The following is a 16,961-nucleotide window of genomic DNA, read 5'->3' on the forward strand; positions in this document are numbered from 1 at the left end:
AGGTTACGATGGTACGGACTTGAACCAAATGCGGTTGTTTGCACAAAGCGAGGCGGACACCAGATATTTTCGGGAGGTGTCTAGGGTTTTGCATTTAGCTGTAAAGCTTGATCCCGCTTGTCGTGCTCGCAGGCGAGGTGCCAGTCAATGAGGGTCGATGAGCCGAATTATGGAGTCTATCAAGAGGGATATATTTCTTTGACTCTTGTCTAGCCCTCGCTTAGTGTATCCATAGCGAGAACCTTTGATGATGCATACGTCGTTCAACGCATGCTTGTATTGATCAGCTTTGACAGCAAAACAGTTTACCATGTCAAGAATTTTTGGCCTGTTGCAATCGTGAGAATAGCAAGGACAAATAAAGCTTGGCAACGTGAGGGGCACCTAACTTTGACCCAGCTTCAAAGTTGTTTCTTGACGGCTTCCAGCACATCTCCACTCGCATTCCAAACGGAATCCCATCCGCCATAAAACTCAGTTCGACACGCGAAGATCACTGTCTTGCATTTGGACCCATCTCCGAGCTGTTATTAGACTATGAGTCAAGGTACCTTCTCTGCTGGAGCTGACCACTCTCAAACTTAATCTATATTGGAGGGCCAGTGCAAGCGCCGTATCCCTATGATGACCCTACTTACGGAATGGACGAGGACGAGGACGAATATGAAGAGATAACACAAGAAGATTGCTGGACGGTAATCTCCAGCTTTTTTGAACAAAAGGGTCTCGTTCGTCAGCAGCTGGACTCCTTCGACGAATTCGTACAAAATACGATGCAGGAACTTGTCGACGAAAACTCGGATTTGATCCTCGACCAAGCAGATCAACATACAGGGCATGAAACAGACATGACCCGTCGCTATGAAATTAAATTTGGTCAAATATACTTATCCCGTCCAACAGTGACAGAGGCGGATGGTTCCGTCGTCCCCGTGTTTCCTCAAGAGGCAAGGCTGAGAAACCTAACGTACTCTGCACCGCTCTACATTGAGATGAGGAAGCGTGTTTTGGTGGGACGTGAGGATCCAGATGGGATGCCTGGCGATATTGCGTGGGAAGCTGAGCATGAAGATAATCCTGACGATGCAACGAAGGTTTGGATTGGCAAGGCGAGCGAGGCTTCATTGACTTATTCTCTTGGACTCATACAATGCACGTTAACAGGTCCCAATCATGCTCCGCTCTACTTTTTGTATTCTCAGGGACCTTCAAGATCAGGATTTGTACGACCTTAATGAATGTCCATACGACTCTGGTGGATACTTCATCATAAATGGTTCTGAGAAGGTTCTTATTGCTCAAGAGAGGATGGCGACGAACCACGTATATGTCTTCGCCAAAGCACAGCCATCTCCAATCAACTTCTTGGCTGAGATCCGTAGTGCAGTGGAAAAGGGAGGCAAGACGATTAGTCAGTTCCAGGTCAAGATGTTTCATCGAAACCAGGAGCGCTCGGTGTGTACCTCTTCCTGCGGGTTTGCATAAACATCATTTGACCTTCTTTGTCAAGCTTGGAAATGTGATGAAGGCTACAATACCCTACATTAAGGTTGATATACCAATTTGGGTGGTTTTCCGAGGACTTGGGGTCATTTCTGACCGCGACATACTGGAGCACATTTGCTACGACATGCAAGATGCACAAATGCTCGAGATGCTCAAACCTTGCATTGACGATGGCTTTGTCATTCAAGACCGAGAGGTTGCTTTAGATTTTATTGGCAACCGTGGTACAACAACTGGTCTTTCCAGAGAGCGTCGTATCCGATATGCCCAGGAGATCCTGCAGAAGGAGATGTTACCCCATGTTTCCATGGCAGAAGGGTCTGAGTCGAAGAAGGCCTATTTCTTTGGCTATATGATCCATCGGCTCTTACTTGCAGCATTGGAACGGAGGGAGTTAGACGACCGTGATCATTTTGGGAAGAAACGTCTTGATCTGGCTGGTCCTTTACTTGCCAACCTTTTCCGCATGCTTTTCCGAAAGTTGACCAAGGACGTTTATCGTTATCTACAAAAGGTTGCTGACTTTCGCTTAAGTGCCATGAGACGTATTGACCTCTCTTCTTCAGTGCGTCGAGACCCATAAGGAGTTCAACCTTGCCCTTGCAGTTAAGCATCAAACCATCACAAACGGCCTCAAATACTCTCTGGCGACAGGTAACTGGGGGGATCAGAAAAAGTCAATGTCTTCCAAGGCAGGAGTATCTCAGGTCTTGAACAGATACACATATGCATCCACTCTGTCACATCTTCGTCGGTGTAACACTCCTCTAGGGCGCGAAGGCAAGATCGCCAAACCTCGTCAGTTGCACAACACCCATTGGGGTATGGTGTGCCCTGCGGAAACCCCTGAAGGTCAAGCCTGTGGTCTTGTCAAGAACCTCGCCCTTATGGCGTGCATATCAGTCGGGTCTTACTCCGCGCCCGTTATCGAGTTTTTGGAGGAATGGGGATTGGAGTCATTGGAAGAGAACGCGCACTCATCAACTCCCTGCACAAAAGTTTTCGTGAACGGTGTATGGATGGGTGTGCATCGCGATCCTGCCAACTTGGTGAAGACGATAAAGAAATTGAGAAGGAAAGACGACATTAGCCCTGAAGTGTCAGTTGTGCGAGACATCCGAGAGAAGGAATTGAGGTTGTACACCGATGCTGGACGTGTTTGTCGACCACTTTTCATCGTCGAGAACCAACAGCTGGCACTTCAGAAGAAGCACGTCAAATGGCTCAGTAACGGCCTCAACGATGATGGCGACGAATACAAATGGGAACATCTGGTAAAGGGTGGCATCATTGAGTTACTGGATGCTGAGGAAGAGGAAACGGTGATGATATCCATGACTCCTGAAGATCTTGAAAATTCTCGCCTACAGCAAAGTGGCGTTGATCTTCACGCGAACGACGGCGAGTTTGATCCAGCAGCCCGATTAAAGGCTGGCACTCACGCACACACATGGACACATTGCGAAATTCATCCTAGCATGATTCTTGGCATTTGTGCCAGCATTATTCCTTTCCCCGATCATAACCAGTCTCCTCGTAACACATATCAGTCAGCTATGGGCAAACAAGCGATGGGGATCTATCTAACGAACTTCTTGATCCGCATGGACACCATGGCCAATATCCTTTATTATCCACAAAAGCCTCTCGCGACAACCCGATCGATGGAATACCTCAAATTCCGAGAACTGCCTGCAGGCCAGAATGCTATCGTAGCCATTCTTTGCTACAGTGGCTATAATCAAGAAGATTCCGTGATTATGAATCAGAGCTCTATCGATCGTGGGTTATTCCGCAGTATCTACTATCGAAGTTACATGGATCTCGAGAAAAAGAGCGGCGTGCAGCAACTTGAGGAATTTGAGAAACCCACACGGGAAAATACTTTGCGCATGAAACATGGCACCTACGACAAGATCGAGGATGACGGCCTCATTGCTCCAGGTACCGGTGTGGCTGGTGAAGACATCATTATTGGCAAAACCGCTCCGATTCCCCCGGATAGTGAGGAACTTGGGCAGCGCACACAAACACATACTCGTCGAGATGTCTCAACGCCACTCAAGAGTACTGAGAGTGGTATCGTTGATCAAGTGTTGATCACGACCAACTCAGAAGGCCAGAAATTCGTTAAGGTCCGTGTAAGATCAACGCGTATACCACAGATTGGAGACAAGTTTGCGTCTCGTCACGGACAAAAGGGAACGATTGGAATTACTTATCGTCAGGAAGATATGCCTTTCACGGCTGAAGGGATTGTGCCTGACATTATCATCAATCCCCACGCTATCCCATCTCGAATGACAATTGGACATTTAGTCGAATGTCTTCTTTCGAAAGTTGCGACGCTCATCGGAAACGAAGGTGATGCAACGCCTTTCACAGACCTAACGGTGGAGTCTGTCTCCACCTTCCTACGACAGAAAGGGTATCAATCCCGTGGTCTCGAAGTGATGTACCACGGTCACACTGGCCGTAAATTGCAAGCTCAGGTGTACCTTGGACCTACTTATTATCAGCGTCTCAAGCATATGGTTGACGACAAGATCCATTCTCGAGCCAGGGGACCCGTCCAAATTCTTACGAGGCAGCCTGTCGAAGGTCGAAGTCGTGACGGTGGCCTGCGTTTCGGAGAGATGGAGCGTGATTGTATGATTTCTCATGGTATCGCAGGTTTCCTGAAAGAGCGGCTCTTTGAGGCCAGTGATGCTTATCGCCTGCATGTTTGTGACATGTGAGTATCTTGAAACGATGAGTCTCTAACCTAACGCCTACCTGCCTTTCTAGATGTGGACTTACAGCCATCGCGAATCTCGTAAGCATTCCCCAAGCTACGTTCATGTTCTTTGCTGACGTTCCATTCGTTCTTCCAGAAAAAACAAAGTTTCGAGGTAAGTTAGTTACGCAATTTACATTTTTACTCGCCTTATGGGTGTCCCAGTGTCGTGCTTGCAAAAACAAGACGGCCTGTTCGCAGCTTTATATTCCTTACGCTGCAAAATTGCTCTTCCAGGTGAGAGATAAAAAGTAGACTTTATCCTTATAATTCCTCAATCTTCAATTTCACAGGAACTGCAAAGTATGAACATAGCTGCTCGCCTTTATACAGTATCATCTGGTCGTATACGGGATTAATATCGCATGTGTTTTTGTGTAACTTAACGAATGTACCGCTATGATATTCTACACATGAAGCCGACTGCTGTCAATATATATATACTGTAAGTCCCAAGGCTAGCATCTATCTGATCAAGCCCTGACGCTCATCTTCCCCCCCGTGATCTTCACCCGACAAACGATTTGCCCTGCGCTTTTTTGACGCATCGTCATCCTCGTCATCCTCGTCGCCAATCTCAAAAACGACGTGATCTTCAGAGATTGTATCTGGCCCACCGGGTCTCCCCCCAACAAGGGTGGCGGCGTCATCATCATCATCGCGTTGTTGAGAACGAAGTTGAATAGATTCGAGATCGTAGTCTTCTGCTTCTTCGTCCTCTTGAGCGATCTCGTCAGACATGGCCAATGTAAAAAGTCAATATATGATAAGTCTGGTATATCTCATACGATGTAGAAAGATACTCATCTTCTGTTATTTGCAGTTGGTCGCCAAAGAAATGAAATCGCAATAAAGGATACAAGATAAAGAAGAGCCAGCCAACCATCCAAGAGCCACCACCGCACACGCCACGTCCTGCCGGCGTAGTCTTGGTTGAAACATTAGTTTGAGAAACATTGGGAACGGGTCAAACTACCTTCTGCAAGTCGGCCTGAAAAGGACATCGAGGAGACCACAAAAAAAACTCCAATTATGAGGACTGAAAATAAAAGGATGTAGTACAGTCGTTCGAACATCTTGAGCTTGTACCGTTGTTTCCGCGCGCGGAGCTGAGCGATTGTGGCTATATGAGACGTTGAATTACAGAGACCCTTTAGAAGTACAGTAAACATACCATTCAGAGCATACATAATCCACAAGAGAAAACCGCTTAAAGTGAAGGCGAGTGGGATGATGAAAAGAAGCAATATCAACGCGGAGGTCGATTCTAGTTCAAGTTCAACGATGCCAATAGCGTAGAGGACTGGCAAGTATCAGATCAAATTCATCACAAAGATTAACAAACACGTACTCCCAAATATAAAATGAGCCACCGCAAGGGCTTGACACTTGAGCATTGTCCGACCAAGAGATTCACAAACAACGTTGAGACCCAAGGACACAACAAGCAACATAAAAAACGACATGGAGTTGCGACCGGCATCCAAGATAGCAACTGCATTTGGATTCATGGGTGAAAGTGCATCGAAAACAGGAACTGGACGTACCGACAATCAAAAACGCAGTAGACGCTGTACTTCTGCCATGGGCATTGAGATACCGATAATAACCTGCCTCGCAATCAACGAAGCCTAGTATCAACCTAAACAAGTGGCTTACCCCAGTTGGCAACCATCTCTGTTATTAGCAAGCCAACGAGTCCAGAAAGGTAATACTGACACAGTTCAAAGGAAGACTAAGCAGCAGGTAAAGCGGGGCTTACTTGGATTGGTAACAACTCTTGCATGTGCTGATAGCACAACCAAGCCCAGGTCATCCCAAACACAGAGTATACGATGAACATGGCGAAATAAAACTATGCAGCTCGAGTTAGAGAATAAAATTTTGGGTATAGTCCCTACACATACGTTAACTTTCGGATAGTCGGTTGCTGCTAATTTCCCGTCGAATGTATTCTTGAAAAGGACGAGGCCGTTATACGATGGATGTCGGGTAATGTCAGTCTCCGCGGTAGGAGATTGAACAGTTACAGGAATGACAGCTGATGGGGGAAAATCTAAGAAGAACTTCGATGACTCGAGATACATGCAACTCGCCTACACAATAAAATCCAGTTTTACGGACCGGGTAAGAGATCGGTGATGTATAGGAATATATGTCAGCAGGACTAGAGTTAATTTGTCTTCTGGATGAGACTAAATAGCTAGAGCTAGAGCGACGACGCCAGGGTGAGTCGTAGGGGCTGGCAGGGGGTGTCGGATTTCCAGCAGGGTTGTCCCACAAGCTATCTGCCGTGATGGCAGACGTCGGTGAAGCGGAGGTCTTATTTGCAGGAAGATCAACTCTAGTGGACCAGAAGCTAGTATCGTTGATAGTTTTGCCGTTCGGAAGATCGAGAATAAAACGGCCAAGCTGTTCGCGCGTGCAGAACCCACTCAAGACTGCGCTGGAGGTACAAACATATATCTTCTGCTTTAAGCCTCAGTTTCAAAACGTAATTTAGGGAGTCGCAGGACTCACAGGCAGGTCTTCGTCTGTACTCGTCGCATTCCCGAGATACTTTGCATCTGCCCATTCGTATATCACCATTGCAAGTTGCCCTTGTGACGAGGCGGCAAAGCTGACTATCAGACGTGTCAGACAAACTGTACAACGTTGAAAGAAACGCAGCATACCATTGATAAACGCAGAAGACCCTCCCCACATGCCGCTACATATTTGCCGAGAATAGTCTGACTGGCCGTTCAATATACACGCGCGAAATTATTGATGGTAGGAGATTGCAAACCTGTGTCAAGAATGGGAACCTCGTATGCGCGGGCAAAAGAAAGAAAATGGGACATTAGGAAGCCGAATAAGATGAGAAAAGTACCGAATGGCAGATGATAGGACGCCATGAGAGGTAGGGGAATGAGATGTGTTGACCTTTGTTTCGTACAGAGGATTCGGCTGTTCAACGCAGTCGTTACGTAAGTAATTGCCGCTACTACTCATCATGTTCGGCGACGACGAGGACGTTTTCGACAGCGTTACTTGGGAGTCTCCCTCGGCGCCCACATACGACATTGATGATACAATCACACCATCTGGTCCTGGCTTCAGACAGAGTACTGTCGGTGCTAACGATGACCCTCTGCAGCCCAAGTGGGAAGGCTACCTCCTCACCTCCGTCAAGGACCCCGTAAAAGAGCTCGCAGAAACGAAGGACGCGTATGTCTCATACCTTGTCCAGGCGAAGGTATCCATATCATGCTCTTATTTCTTTCTTTGCTTATTCATTCTCCCAAGACCAACCTTCCAATATTCTCTACTCCCAACCCCTCAGCACGTCGTCGCTTCCAAGACTTCGTGTTTTTAAGAGACCATCTCGTTCGGGACTTTTCGGCTTGTGTTGTTCCTGCGTTGCCGGACAAGCATCGGTTAGGTTTGTCTCACTCTGCGATTATGAACGGCAAAGGCATTGACAGGGCGCCGCAGAGTACCTCACTGGAGACAGGTTCAGTCCAGAGTTTATGGAACGTCGACGTCTGGAGTAAATATTTGAACTCAACACTTCGAACTTTACTCATGGTCTCAAAGCCTACATCGTTTCTTACAGCGACTGGCACGACACCCGACACTCCAACGGAGTACTCTCGTACGCGCATTCTTTGAATCCACTGAATGGGCAAGCCAACTCTCCCTTACCCGGATTTATATTTTAACACAAACTTCATAGCACGTACAAATGCACCAGCATGTTGCCCACCCACCAGGTCAAGAGCCGACTCCTGGGATCATCGACAATATCTCAGACACCCTGTTAAACGCTTTCGCACGCGTCCGTAAACCTGATGAAAGGTTTTTGATTATGCGCGAGAATGTTGACAAATTCGAAGAGAGTTTAGTTGTCTCTGAGCGACTTTATAGTCGCGTCCGAAGTCGAACAAGCGGTAAGTCTCTTACTATCTTTCCCTCTAATCCCGTTTTCTGGGTCTAAGGCTAAACGAGATGGCGATCCTGAATCCGGTGAAGACCTTACGGCGGATTACCATGACTTAGCAGTCGCTGTCCAAGGTCTTGGATTCCTAGAATCAGGTATCACCGATCCCCTCAACCATTTCTCAAATACATTGCTTGAGTTCTCCGCTCTTCTTCGACACACGGTTCGTTTACCTCATGTTCATCTCCCAGCAATCCTGTGATGAGTAGCTCACTTGTTAGACACAAACAACGACCGACCCGTTTCTCCTCCATCTCCACTCTCTGCTCACGTATTCGCATGCAAACCGTGCTGTTCTGAAATTGCGTGACCAAAAGCAGTTAGACTTTGAGGAACTTTCAGACTACCTCTCTGGAGTGACTGCGGATCGCGACAGACTTGCTGCTGTCATCAGTGGCCACGCCGGAAGCACCGGTCTCGGTCTCGGTGCATATCTCAAGGACCGCGTCGATGCCATCCGCGGGACGGATGATGATAGGAGCAGGGTGGAAAAAATGCGAAAATTGGATATCAAAATCAAAGAGGTTTGTTGCCAAACTGCTGATTTTTTTTTTGTCGATCCTTGCTTATCGTCCTTGGGCAGCTCCAAGATGCTGTTACAACAGCACACGAGACTTCAGATGCGTTCAGCGATGAGACGCTGCGGGAGCAAGCTGTATTTCAGTACGCTAAGGAGGCAGAGATGAAGGAGATGCTTGGAAATCTCGCTGATGGTCAGATCGAGTTCTACAAGGCGGCAAGCATCGATGTTTTCCCATTTACCCTCCGCTAAGCTAAAAATTTTGATTTTCCAGGCAATGGAAGAATGGGAAAGAATAATACCAATTATTCAACGCATACGTGTGGACGTTTAGGGCTTGTGCATGTGTATTATACTATATCTTAATTTCAGGTTTATTCTTCGCTAACTCGGCTTTCTTTTTGAGTAAATACTTCTCGCGCTCCCGTTTCACCTTTTCCCCCGATTCTTGGACAGCAAGCGAAAGCTACCAGGAAAAAAGAGTGATCAGGCAAGTCCATGCAGAAAAAATGGAAGGCCGTCACATTTATGATGCCCGTGTTGACTGCACGAATCATGTGTAGTTCCGCTTTATCAGACGCACCGTCCGTAGTGTGCTGTGTATCTGCCGGAATCCACGGTGGAGGGTCCTATCACCTGTGAGACTCTTGGAGGTGCATTACTCAACGTCACTGACTTTCGTTTGCGAGACTGACGGCGCTTCACCATCCTTCAATTCGAGAACGACGGCAAACGATACATTGTCTATGAATCATCTTCAGTGGAATTTCCAGGCTACTGATTTTTTGAAATACCCACCTCCAAGGTACATCTGCCCTATCTGCGCTTCGATCATACTGAGTTTGACAAGGAAAGAGCGAAAATATTGAATGAGGGATGTTGAAGTCATGGCACCCTCCACACTGTAAAAGGCTGAGTTGTTGCTTATACTTGGTTTATACGGCGGCTCACCTGACGTTCTTATTAAACGACTCCACTTCCACCATATTTTCGACGGAAAATATAAATCGTTCCAATGCAACCTCTTCCTTATCCTTGATGACGACAACGACTTTGTCGACAGTCCCCTAGCTAAACTGTGAGTTGCTCACAGGTTACGTTTCTAGCCACCAGAACAAACGTGGGCAAGTTCATCTCCTACAGCTTTTGCAGCGCCAGAGATATAGTCATTCAGAGCAGGATGCCGCGACTGAAAGACGGGAGTTTCATACTTCTTGCGACGGACGAAGAGTTCTGCTGGGTATATTTGTCGCACGTAGAGAATCGTATGGATGGCGACCTCGACTTGTGGCGGCAGTCAGTAAACACTGGGGAAATCGCTGGGTTGTCGTTGCGCACTGAATTCCGTGATTCCTGCTACCATTTCTGTAGGCTACGAATTAAAAAGGACACACCATATGGTAGGCATTGTGCGCACTTACGGTTGAAGGATATGGGATCTTCAGACATGACAGTTACAGAGTGAGGGTCACCTCAGTGTAAATAAATGTATACCTCTACCTCCACCTTCAATATCCTGCTACAGATTGCGTCCCCCGTGCTCTACGCGTATAGCTACGTACACTGCATACTTGAAACATGTACTGAGACTAGAAAAACGAGATTATTGGCCTTGAGGCTTGAATTACGCAATAGCCAATTTGAAACTGTCGTTTCCAGCTCGGAATAACAAAAAGAAGCGGTGACTGTGTATTAGAAGAAAATACCGTACTTGGGCATTACAATCTAGTTTTGATCTAGGGTATGGGCCTGGGTTTGTTCAAAGGTACGTGCAAGGTGAGGATCTCGGTGTGGCATACATTTTCGTGGGAGGCAAATTGCTAAATGCTCGGGCAGAACCTGCGCATAGATGCCAAGAGTTAGTGATGGAATAATGACTCCAGCTAGACCTCCATACCAGTCATACTTGATTATATCATCTGCATTGACGATGGCTGAAGAGATGAAGGAGCGAGCCTCAACCCACACCCAAACCTAACAGAAGCGATGATGAGAAGGAAGAGGTAAGCTTTAATTTTTGTCAAATACCTTTAACAAGGCGCCCAGGTTGCTTGATGGCAAGTCTTTATTAAAAGATTCCTTCGTAGCCATTTGCCCTCCCAACTGCCTCAAGATTGGCAACGCGCTCGCAAACAGGTCCATCCCTGGATCCAGCCGTCGACCGATCCCCTCCAATAGCAATACGGATATTACCGTGTTGATAAAATCGCCTTCCATCTTTACATGGTGTACCCTCACCGCCTTCAATACCTCCGTAAGCAAGTCCGAAATCTTGATTTGGCCAAGGGAGAAAGTCTTTCGCTTGACATTTAAAACAAGGTGCTGCATTTTCAAGGCGAACGTTTCAGTGTCGATGGCGAGTTCGGGGGACCGTGATCGTTCAATCATAAGTTGTCCAGTTCGATAGCCGTCGAATTCGGCCACGGCGCGAAAGAGGTCGAGAAAGTTTCGTCGGTTATGGGCATCAAGGGTAGTGACGAGCCCAGCGTCAATGAAGACGATTTCTGGAACATATCCGGATTCGTGGAGACTTTCAAGTTCTTGGTGCCATTCGATGGGCGAGTTTGCAAGAGAGCGCAAACGCGCGACGATGCTGTCAGATTCGGAGTCACTAACTGGTGTGGCCGAAACGGGGAGGCCCTTTCCATCCGATTCGTTTTTGTGGAACATCTGCGCGTAAAGGTTCTCGAGCAATATACGGGTAGTCAGTGGTTTGCTGAATTTGATCATGATATTGCCAGGGTGAAGATCAGAATGAACAAAGTTGTCAAGGAGGAGCATATTCTGCAGCCATTGGTGAGCGTGGAGATCAGAGTGTGCTGAAGGCATACCAGAAACGCATCCAAGCCAACAGTGGCCACTTGTTCGTCATACGGACCACCTCCGTTGCGTAAAAAAGCTTCTAGTGGAAGGGCGTTTTCGTACTCTTCTACAAGCAGATCTTTCGTCGACCACAGTTTGAGGGGCCTCGGAAACGTTACGGGCACCTTTCTCGGTGCAAAGTTGTTCTCAAAGGCAAGCAAGTTGTCGGCTTCGTTTCTCAGGTCCAGCTGCTGGTGCATCATTGCGCCAAAAACTTGGACTTCTTCAGGAAGAGACAACCACTGCATCGCAGGTAGGATTGATATACACCGTGCAAAAAAGGCCATAATGGAGAGGTCACGAGAGATTGTTTTAGCTACATGCGGATGGAGAATTTTGATGGCCACAGACGCAGTTGGGACGGATGGAGGAGGGTCTTGACGAATAACAGGGCCGAGGGGCCCCGCGGGTGATTTCCGCGTCCTGCGTGGACCAAGGTAGGAAGGGGGAAGAAGGGTTTGTTTGAGAGTTGCTCGATAAACCTTGACGGACATTAGATAGATGAATAACGAAAAAAAAAATTGACCAGAACGCACTTGGGCAATGGCTCCAGAACCAATGGGAACTTGATCAAAATGTTCGAATACCTGATCAAACGGCCTTTGGAAAACTTTTTCGATTACCGCCTTGGTATGTGACAGTGGGTGGTTCCTGCCCTGTGAATGAAGGGAGCCTAGGCGTTCACAGAGGCATGTCGGAAACAAGTCGGCGCGAGAACCAGCCCATTGTGCCAACTATAGAATGGATTGGTTAAATAACGAAGGAGGAGAAAGGTCGATACCTTGATGAAGGTAGGACCTGCGGATTCCATTTGATGAACCAGAAAGCCATACCACCAAATGGCGCCCCATCTATCGCCTTTGTATTTTTTCTTTGGTTTTCCGACGAGTAACATTGGACTGGATACTATTACTGGGAGGAAGAGGGCGAATAGGTAGATGAAACGCTTTGCCGTCAACAGAGGCTCCCATATTGTATCACGGAGGATGTCGAGAATTCTAGTTATGAGAGAGCGATGTGACTCTGAAGGCGAGAAGATGGTGGGATTCAAGTTTGTAGGAGGACAGGGAATGATGGTAGGTGAAGAGAATATGGTGGGGATTTGAGAATTATGCCTTGGGATGAGATAGAGAGTGATGCCTGCTGCTATTGGGATTGCCCAGAATATTGATCTTCTAAAGCGGGGTATAGGCGATGGCATGAAGAAATGAGGATATTCGGCATGGCCAAGTTTTGACCATCTTGTTGACCTTGTGAGAGTTCGTAGCATCTAAAAGCAGAATATTGAAATGACGTCAAATGTTACGTTCATCTCTCTGTTGACGTTTGTTGGCGCGATATCTCCATCGCCTATGTAATTCCGTATCAGAACAACTTTCTTTCCGCCGTTCACTCTCCTCACTCTTGTTGTCTGCGTCCCCGCTTCCGCAGTTTATTCTGCGTTTGCGGTCTATGGCCAGCTCTTATGCCTTCGTTACCCTTGTATCTTCAGATTCCTATCTTCCTGGCGCTCTTACCTTGGTCGCTGCTCTCAAGGACCTTCACAATTCACCACCAGTAGAACCGGAGGTTGACTTTCAAACCATTTGTCTCGTCACTCCAGAATCAGTCGATGTATCCACCATAAAGCTCTTGAGGAGTGCTTTTGACGTCGTCATTGGTGTCGAAATTCTTGAACATGAGAACACCAAGGGCTTAAAACTTCTCGGTGAGCATTCTATTCACTCTCTATCCCATCGCCTACTTTTTAAAAGGAGCCCCTGACCAATTCGGGGTTCACGTGCATCGCAGATTATCTTTGTCGATCTCCCCCCTGAGAGCGTTGCAAATTGATTCTATTTCTTTTCAGGCCGTCCCGACCTCACCACTGTCCTTACAAAACTTCATATTTTTCGTTTAACACAATATCAAAAGATCATATTCTTGGACGCAGACGTCCTTCCCATTCGCTCAATTTCTCATCTTTTCAATTTGCCCCACGAATTCTCTGCCGTACCCGACGTTGGTTGGCCAGATATCTTTAACTCTGGCGTGCTGGTTTTGTCACCTGGGGAGGACAAATTTAACCAGCTGAATGAACTCTTAAAGTCCAAAGGCTCCTGGGATGGTGGAGACCAAGGCATTCTGAATGAGTGGCGAGGTGGAGATTGGAACAGGCTGAGCTTCACATATAACACCACTCCAACCGCGGCATACACGTTAGTCCCGCTATCCCTCCTATCTTTACGGCAACGTCTAACACTCTTTTAATTTTCAGCTACGCCCCTGCATACGAAAGATATGGTTCGCAGATATCGGCTATTCATTTTATCGGAAAGAACAAACCCTGGAATTCTATTTCTTCTCGTCCTCCATTCTCTAATCGCGAGCCATCACACCTAGATTCTCCTCAACAAAGTTATGATTACGAGTCTCTCGTTGACAAATGGTTTGACGTATACGACAAGCACTATCGTTCAGAGCCGATAATCCCACAATCTTCTTTTGCGCTGCAGCGTTACTCTTCAGTATGGGATAAAAATGCTGCTACAGAAAAAGCGGGCCCAACAATGTTGGACTCGAGACCTGTCCTTGGTTTGGAAGATCTTCGGACTTTAGCCATCGAAGGTCTCAGCAAGTCAACCGTCACATCATTTGGCAATCTCTTTGGTTATGGCGAGTATAGAAGCATGCCTCTGGAAGGCCGCATCGATTTGATGCGTCCACGCAAAGACCCAGAGCTTGAGGAAAGTGTCCCAACGCAAGTGGAAGATGTTCAGAAAGCCCAAGACAAGGTCCCAGTCCAAAGTGTCCGATTTGATCTCAACCTCCAAGAGACACCAGTCACCCCTCGGTCTGCAACGTTTTCTCTTCCAGAGGATATATCGAGGTGGCATACTTTACCTACCCCTGGACCAACTGAAATCCCGTCAAGTCCTCGTTTGCGTGTTGTTTCACTGCCATCCACACCTACTCCTCAGAGCCGTTTAGAAGTCGCATCTTCTAATGTTTATCCCATTGACAAAAAGCCAGAGGACAAATCCAACCCACGTGAAATTTTTGGGGAGGGTCATCCCCGTTATCACAGCCACCATGAACACCACACGCAATCCGGACATCAGGATTCCAATGCGCAGCAACAGTACACTCCCGCATATTTCGATGTGCAGCCGTCGGCCATTTCTGTGCAACACACCCAACAACACCAACAGCGTGAAGACCAAGTCGAGGCTCCTGCTTACCCTCAGCCTCAGTTACGGGACGATGAGGATAGTCAGCGCACCGAACCGCAGAATCACGAGCGATCTCATCAAGGAGAGCCACAGCGGCCATCTTCCCCTCCCATGATGGTTTGGAACGCTGCCGTTGACCCGCCTCCAACGACGAGTCCTCCTCCATCTGTATTCCCCACAGATACATACTTTCCCAATGTTTGGGATAAGACTCCGTCCCGACAGAATGATCAAACTCAATCGGGACCTTCTCCGCCTGATTCAGCAGGTTTCTTCCAATCCCCTCCTCCATCGGAAATCCCAGCTTCCTTGCTTCAACAAGGTCATTACCGCAATGTTACTGGCGAAAGTCCTCTAGGAGTCACTCCAAGTCCCGACCGCGGCAAAGTTAAGAATGTCTTTCCATGGGAAGAAAAGCCGCGTCAATTGCCCGCACGTGTGTTTCCTGATTCCGATGCCCCGCCACCTGCCCTGTTTCTCAGTCCGGAAAGTCCAAGCCAAGCATCGACTGCCGCTCCTAACACTCCAGAAGCTGCAATTACGAGACCCCGTATTCAGCCTCTCTCGCCATTATATGGTTTACCATCGAGTTTGACGTATGCGAACGCTTGGGACACAGTCCCAAGCATTCAAAAGTATGCATCCCAACTTGTGCGCCAGCCACAGCCTCCCCCGCTAGCGCCAGCGTTCGACGAGGACGTTTGGAGAAGGGATCGCAAGAAAAACCGGGATGAGCGAGCAGAGGTCAACAGTCGTGATGGGGATGATGAGGATAATGCGGACGACGACGACGACGAACCCGCCGGCGCTGATAGTGACGGAGAATCGGTGACAAGCACAACAAAACGACGATCCAGGAGTGGCTCATTGACATCACATTCGCGCAAGCCCAAGAAAGAGTACCGCCAGTTCGGCGTTCAGACGATTCCGCGTGAGAAGCGTGAACAGGCCGTTCAGGCTGTACAAGACCCTCCTCCACCGCCTGAGCAGGAGAAGGAAAAGAAAGCAACTATGCATTCGAAACGGCAATGGGCCCCATCCAGTGGGTCCAATCTGCTTGCACCTACCACGATACATGAAATGAGCAGCGGGCATGATGCCCGTATGAAGTCGACTGCAAACGCCGAAGCGAAATCTTCACCTGTATCCGAACCGTTTCATCCCACGTTATTAAAGCTTTCATCGTTATCCACTGCCCAACCGCGCTCTCCTATTCGTTCTCCGCGAGAGTTTGTAGTCTCACCTCCAGCCACCAGTCCGCCAGCACGACCTCTACTTTCACCTACTTCAAAACCAATTGTTCGGACTTCTGCTATTACCACCGCCAAACTACCCTCCGTTATAGCTCGACAGAGTTCCAACGAGTCCTCCCTCAATTCCCCTGCGTCTTCGGTTGGGCCTATCTCTCCGTCGGATGGGTTTCCAATAAATCCCACCATGAAGAAGGCAGGTCGCGTTTGGGATCCTGCTCGGGGGGTTGAATTGTTTAAACGCGGGTCGGAAGAGGTTTTGGCACGTTTCTTAAAAATGGGCTCTTGGGAGGACGAGAGTGCGCGCTGAGCACTTTTCTATTGATCTGTTTGCGGATTGTTTTTCTTTTACTTTCGGCTTTTTCAGCGTCCCCTTGCAAAATTGGCGTTGGTTCGGTCCGCTTGCTCGTATGCGTTCATTTTCATGTTTCCCTTCATCATACCCTGCACGCATCATGTTTTCTCAAAATCACCCTTTCTGCCGCAGCAACGTTTATGTTAGTACATAATACACTAGAGAGCTGCTTTATGGATGTCGTCATTCATCAATGATGTCATTGTGGACTGAGACTCGGGGAACGTAATATAAAAGAGTCTGCATTCACCTCCTTCTCAACTCGTCAACATGTCCCATATCAAACAGCAACGAAAGCAGTGAGCGTCCAGAGTGCCTTGAGAGTCGAGACACTAATTCTTTGTGTAGCTCCTTCTCTGAAACGACCGCTGCACAAGCCGAAGCAGAGGCCCCAAATGTGTTAGTTGCAAAGGAGGTCGAATCAAACGCAGAGCATGTCCAAGATGCTGCCGTGCAGGCTGCCTCTGTCGCCAAGGTATGCATTTATATCTCCAGACT

General features: G+C 47.8%; 6 protein-coding genes and 1 pseudogene across 7 annotated transcripts; 3 read left to right on the forward strand and 4 right to left on the reverse strand.

Annotated features, from left to right (window-relative positions):
* Positions 1-1,308: 1,308 nt before the first annotated feature.
* LACBIDRAFT_229137 (uncharacterized protein) lies at positions 1,309-4,244 on the forward strand (the record flags this gene model as incomplete). Its single annotated transcript, XM_001873347.1, has 3 exons — positions 1,309-1,455; positions 1,511-2,020; positions 2,073-4,244. The coding sequence occupies 3 exons, from the start codon at positions 1,309-1,311 to the stop codon at positions 4,242-4,244; spliced, it is 2,829 nt and encodes a 942-aa protein (XP_001873382.1).
* A 503-nt stretch (positions 4,245-4,747) lies between these two features.
* LACBIDRAFT_301094 (uncharacterized protein) lies at positions 4,748-5,023 on the reverse strand (the record flags this gene model as incomplete). The annotated part of the gene is made up of 1 exon (XM_001873961.1): positions 4,748-5,023. The coding sequence occupies one exon, from the start codon at positions 5,021-5,023 to the stop codon at positions 4,748-4,750; it is 276 nt and encodes a 91-aa protein (XP_001873996.1).
* Positions 5,024-5,085: 62 nt separating this feature from the next.
* Positions 5,086-7,125, reverse strand: LACBIDRAFT_301095 (protein PTM1; the record flags this gene model as incomplete). The annotated part of the gene is made up of 12 exons (XM_001873962.1): positions 5,086-5,210; positions 5,259-5,405; positions 5,457-5,585; positions 5,634-5,777; positions 5,830-5,892; positions 5,942-5,996; positions 6,045-6,137; positions 6,190-6,323; positions 6,379-6,751; positions 6,803-6,906; positions 6,958-7,014; positions 7,071-7,125. 12 exons carry the CDS (start codon positions 7,123-7,125, stop codon positions 5,086-5,088), a joined length of 1,479 nt encoding a protein of 492 aa, XP_001873997.1.
* Positions 7,126-7,277: 152 nt separating this feature from the next.
* LACBIDRAFT_228628 lies at positions 7,278-9,036 on the forward strand (annotated as a pseudogene; the record flags this gene model as incomplete). Its single annotated transcript has 7 exons — positions 7,278-7,520; positions 7,571-7,706; positions 7,760-7,814; positions 7,862-8,214; positions 8,297-8,427; positions 8,486-8,788; positions 8,848-9,036. Coding segments are annotated over 7 exons (1,410 nt in total).
* Positions 9,037-9,442: 406 nt separating this feature from the next.
* LACBIDRAFT_301097 (uncharacterized protein) lies at positions 9,443-10,233 on the reverse strand (the record flags this gene model as incomplete). The annotated part of the gene is made up of 6 exons (XM_001873963.1): positions 9,443-9,528; positions 9,583-9,686; positions 9,736-9,851; positions 9,905-10,068; positions 10,123-10,149; positions 10,206-10,233. The coding sequence occupies 6 exons, from the start codon at positions 10,231-10,233 to the stop codon at positions 9,443-9,445; spliced, it is 525 nt and encodes a 174-aa protein (XP_001873998.1).
* A 185-nt stretch (positions 10,234-10,418) lies between these two features.
* On the reverse strand, positions 10,419-12,847 carry LACBIDRAFT_187260 (uncharacterized protein; the record flags this gene model as incomplete). Its single annotated transcript, XM_001873964.1, has 6 exons — positions 10,419-10,623; positions 10,682-10,758; positions 10,813-11,568; positions 11,616-12,128; positions 12,183-12,380; positions 12,428-12,847. The coding sequence occupies 6 exons, from the start codon at positions 12,845-12,847 to the stop codon at positions 10,605-10,607; spliced, it is 1,983 nt and encodes a 660-aa protein (XP_001873999.1). The 3' UTR covers positions 10,419-10,604.
* A 251-nt stretch (positions 12,848-13,098) lies between these two features.
* LACBIDRAFT_291682 (glycosyltransferase family 8 protein) lies at positions 13,099-16,655 on the forward strand (the record flags this gene model as incomplete). The annotated part of the gene is made up of 4 exons (XM_001873348.1): positions 13,099-13,354; positions 13,496-13,844; positions 13,904-13,992; positions 14,029-16,655. The coding sequence occupies 4 exons, from the start codon at positions 13,099-13,101 to the stop codon at positions 16,416-16,418; spliced, it is 3,084 nt and encodes a 1,027-aa protein (XP_001873383.1). The 3' UTR covers positions 16,419-16,655.
* Between the last annotated feature and the right edge of the window lie 306 nt (positions 16,656-16,961).

This window comes from Laccaria bicolor, genomic scaffold (assembly GCF_000143565.1).
Source record: "Laccaria bicolor S238N-H82 LACBIscaffold_1 genomic scaffold, whole genome shotgun sequence".
Classification (NCBI taxonomy): Eukaryota; Fungi; Basidiomycota; class Agaricomycetes; order Agaricales; family Hydnangiaceae; genus Laccaria; species Laccaria bicolor.